The 3,979-nt window shown below is 44.0% G+C and overlaps 1 protein-coding gene across 1 annotated transcript in view; it reads left to right on the top strand.

Annotated features, from left to right (window-relative positions):
• Positions 1-3,979, top strand: part of LOC102673570 (AF4/FMR2 family member 3) — a 43,152-nt gene that overhangs the window by 38,476 nt on the left and 697 nt on the right. The window contains exons 9-16 of the mRNA XM_006622236.2: positions 1-297; positions 425-1,319; positions 1,406-1,545; positions 1,634-1,828; positions 1,917-1,994; positions 2,092-2,188; positions 2,278-2,569; positions 2,680-3,979. The exon at positions 1-297 is cut by the window's left edge and continues 32 nt beyond it; the exon at positions 2,680-3,979 is cut by the window's right edge and continues 697 nt beyond it. Coding sequence (XP_006622299.1) covers positions 1-297; positions 425-1,319; positions 1,406-1,545; positions 1,634-1,828; positions 1,917-1,994; positions 2,092-2,188; positions 2,278-2,569; positions 2,680-2,789 — 2,104 coding nt within the window. The 3' untranslated portion in view covers positions 2,790-3,979. The remainder of the gene's footprint in view (positions 298-424; positions 1,320-1,405; positions 1,546-1,633; positions 1,829-1,916; positions 1,995-2,091; positions 2,189-2,277; positions 2,570-2,679) is intronic.

Genomic DNA, 3,979 nt, shown 5'->3' with positions numbered 1-3,979 from the left:
GGTGTCGCCTGGAGTGGCGGCTATGAACGACAAGAGGAGGTCTAGATTGAGCGGTTCCTCGAGCGAAGACGAAAGCCCGCCCAAGGGGAAGAATAACAACAACGTGTCCGAGGACGACACCTCGCGTTGGAGAAGGATGACCAATATCAAGAGAAGCAAGTTGGGGGATTCGCCGAAGAAACAGGAGAAAAAGAGCCCCGCGAAGGCGAAACCTAGAAGGTCCAACTCGCGGGTGAACAATGGATCCGATTCCGACAGCGAGTCGGAAATAGTGAGGAATCGTATCCAGGTTGCTAGGTAACTATTTAAGCTTTGATTAAGTGATGTATCCTTGTTCTTGTAATTGTAATAAATAGTACGTAAATATTTGTTTTATTACGGAATTACGATTAAAATCGATTGTTCGGAATTTCTGTGGGTGCAGAGTACCTCCGAGGCCGAGAGTCCCACCGACCCGAGATTCTTCTCCGGAAAACTCGGACAGTGACAACAGCCCGGGTCCGAAGTTGCAAGAAGAGGACGCGGGTAACGTGCAGGACAAGAAGAAGAGCGACACTCTTCGAAAAGTGTTCTCGTCTTCGATAGGGGGAGGAAAGGGCGGTGGTAAGGGGGGTAAAGGTGGGAAAGGCGGTGGGAAATGTGGCATTTTTGTGGAAGAGTATACGACCTCCGCGAATACACCGACCGGCGGGGAGAGTCCGTACAAGAGACCATCGTCACAGGCGTCGAACGTGACTCAATCTTTCCCTCCGCTCACGCGCGTGAACGGCGTGCCAAGTTTGTATTGTAGAATCGAGCTGAGCAAACTTCAGCATATCTCGCAGTTGTCGAGGGGTCAAGAGTTGAGACAACGCACAGAACTTCCAAATACGAGGCCGTCGTCCAGACAAGCCTCGACGCTGACGCATCAACCCTCTCGACCGCCTACGCCGGAGGAAGGGGAGATTGTCGACACGCCGCCGCCTCAACAGGACGCGAGGATTCACGGTGACGCGTTGCTGGTCGACAGTGATCTTAAAAATCGCGCTGTGATCAAGGGCGAACCTATATCGGACGGAAAGAGTAATTGTGGTATAGGCCTCGCCGCAGGTGTCGTCGGTGCAGGTGCTAGTAGTGGAGGAAGTGGTGCTAGTAGTACGGGTAACGCGCCCAAGAGGAAACGTAATCCGAGTTGTAGTTCTGTGTCCAGTTTAAGTACTGTGTGTTCCATAGATACGAAGACGAAAGGGTCGGGAGAGCACAAAGACAGGAAGAAGAAAAAGAGGAAACATGGCGACGTCGAATCTGTTACCGTTTCATCGAGGCCATCTTCCAGCCAGGTATATATTTTGGTTTTCTGGAATCAATTTTCGAAACGTTTTTTCCAGACTTGAGATTAAATATCTCAATCTCATTCTCGTTATAGCAAAATGACATTCAACCTACGAATCACGAACGGGAAGAAAAGCCTGACACTAGTTTATTGCCACCACCACCACCGCCTCAGCGCATTTACTACTCCTACTTCAATCCTCAAAACGAAGTTTTGGAGGATCAGGATAGGTGGTGAGTAAACGTTTGATGAAAACTTATTCCCCGTGAATAATACTTTCGTCCGTGTAATAATCAATTTTTTTTAATTCGTTGTCAACAGGGACCAGAATCAGTACCTGATGGAAGCAAAGCGGCTGAAGCACAGCGCCGATAAGGAGTGCGAGCTCACGGCGCAAGGTATGCTTTACCTAGAAGCCGTGTTATGCTTTTTACTTACTGGAAATGCTATGGAGTCGGATCCTCTCACGGAGAGAGCGTCGTTTACTATGTATAGGGATACGCTCAGTCTCATCAGGTAAGTACACCTCTAATTAAGCGCGAACCACGACCGAAGAGTATTTCCTAATTAAAGCGATCTCTGATTTTCTCTTCCCTCTGTTTAGATATATTTCCTCCAAGTTCAAGAGCCAGCAAAACAACTCGCCGGAGAGCAGTATACATAACAAGTTGGCCATTCTGAGGTGAGTACGCACTTTGAACTTTTTTTTCCCCCCCGCGATTGTACGAGTAAGCGTAAGCGCATGTTTCAAAAACGTTGTCGTGTTTCGTTTGTTCCAGTCTCTTTTGCCAATCGCTCATATACTTGAAACTGTTCAAGATGCGAAGACACGAGATCAAAGAGAGTCAAAAAATTTTGAACGATTATCATCAAAAGGTGGGTCGATTTGCGATCGAATACTTTGTCGTATACGTAGCGAATTAAATACATAATTTATAAATAAATCTTATTATTTTTTTCCACAGCCTGCTCAGGCAACAACGGTTCAGCCAGAGGGACAAGGAACGCCATCCTTATCACCGACACCGTCACCTGCCGGTTCCGTGGGTTCCGTTGGCAGTCAGAGTTCCGGATACAGTAGCGGCGAACTAGCGAATCGGGGAGCAGCTTCGGGTCAACCGCAACCTGCTCCCTATGTTAGCGTTCCACTCAACGTACACAACGCTATGGCGAAACAGAACCATCATTTCAGTTTATTGGTGAGCTGTCACGATCTCTGGGACCAGGCAAACGCTCTGGTAACGGATAAACATAGAGGTGAGTGTTTCAGTTCTATTAATCATTCGTAATTCTATTGATATTTGAAATATATATATTATATATAGTAGAAAGAAATGTACATTTTCTTGTATTCTTTCGTTTTACAGATTTTTTCATCGAGCTGGATGAAAAATTGGGACCTCTCACTTTGAAAAGTTCTTTACGCGATCTGGTACGCTACGTTCAAGCTGGTATAAAGAAGCTTCGAGATCTCTGACCACAGTGGCATAGCCCCCGACCGCCCACCCCGAATTACATTACATCTCTCCCACAAAATATGGCTACGTATCCAACGATATACACATAAAGAAATCGAATTATTTGGAAGAGATTTGGAGTAGATTTAGAAAACGTACGATCCTCAATCGTATGATTATAGTAACGTAACGCGCGTTAGGAGAAACGTTGAAAATCGGGAGAGAAATCTGTTCTCATTTCAACGAATAAGGATTATTCTGACGGGGTTTAAGGATTCAAGGTGGCCTGGGGAGTAACGAAGAAAGCGTTGCCGATGATATGATATTCGAAATTTCGACTAATTACGTTTCTTCGTTCAGGGATTCAAGAAAGCGTGTCCTGGCATTTAAAAAAAAAAAAAAAAAAAAAACTCAGAGCACCAACTTTATAGTCAATTCAGAATAAAACTCGTCAAGAAGAAAGATCGTTGTGGATCCACGATCGGTGCGTAGAAAGAATCTCTTCTATTCTGTGCATAGCACGCGTTACTTATTTTCGACACGAGGATGGAGAACGAGTGTGTGAAAATTATGGAAAAAGAGATCGAAATGGAGCGTCATAGATGAAGAAGAAGAAGATGAGGGAGTACCCTATTTTTTTCGGACTGATCATTTTTGTAAATTAAAAATGAAATAGAATCGAAGATGCAAAAGAAAAAGTAGAGGATGGATTATAAAGGAAAGAAAGGAATTAGAAGATGGAATTAGAAGTGCCACAGAAGCGCCCGTGTGTTCTCGCTTTACGGTGCGCCGCAGCCGACGTTACCTGAAGCATGAGTTTCGTCTTGGCGATTCGAGTGCGAAGAATACACAAAAATATACATATATGCATATAGTTTATTACCTATATATATATATATAAATAATAAAATATATATAAATAATTATAAAAATATAGATATGAAAATATATTTAATGAAAAGAGAACCAACGCGTCGCGCACGCCGGCATTTTGTTTTTAGCGGAAAACAAAATAAGAAAAATATGGCAACTGCGGAAATCGCGAGGACTAGTTGAAGTTAGAGGAAAAATAAAGAGGTGAAGAGGCAGGGATGGGAGAAATTTAGTGTGATGATGCATTTCTCTTGGATTGAGATGCACCACGAGCAACAAGATCAACAATTGATCCAAACCGATAGAACATTGCTACTACTATTACACTACTATTACT

Source organism: Apis dorsata, unplaced genomic scaffold, assembly GCF_000469605.1.
Source record: "Apis dorsata unplaced genomic scaffold, Apis dorsata 1.3 scaffold_683, whole genome shotgun sequence".
Classification (NCBI taxonomy): domain Eukaryota; kingdom Metazoa; phylum Arthropoda; class Insecta; order Hymenoptera; family Apidae; genus Apis; species Apis dorsata.
Note: the sequence above shows the minus strand (reverse complement) of the source record. Positions and strands in the feature narration are given on the sequence as shown.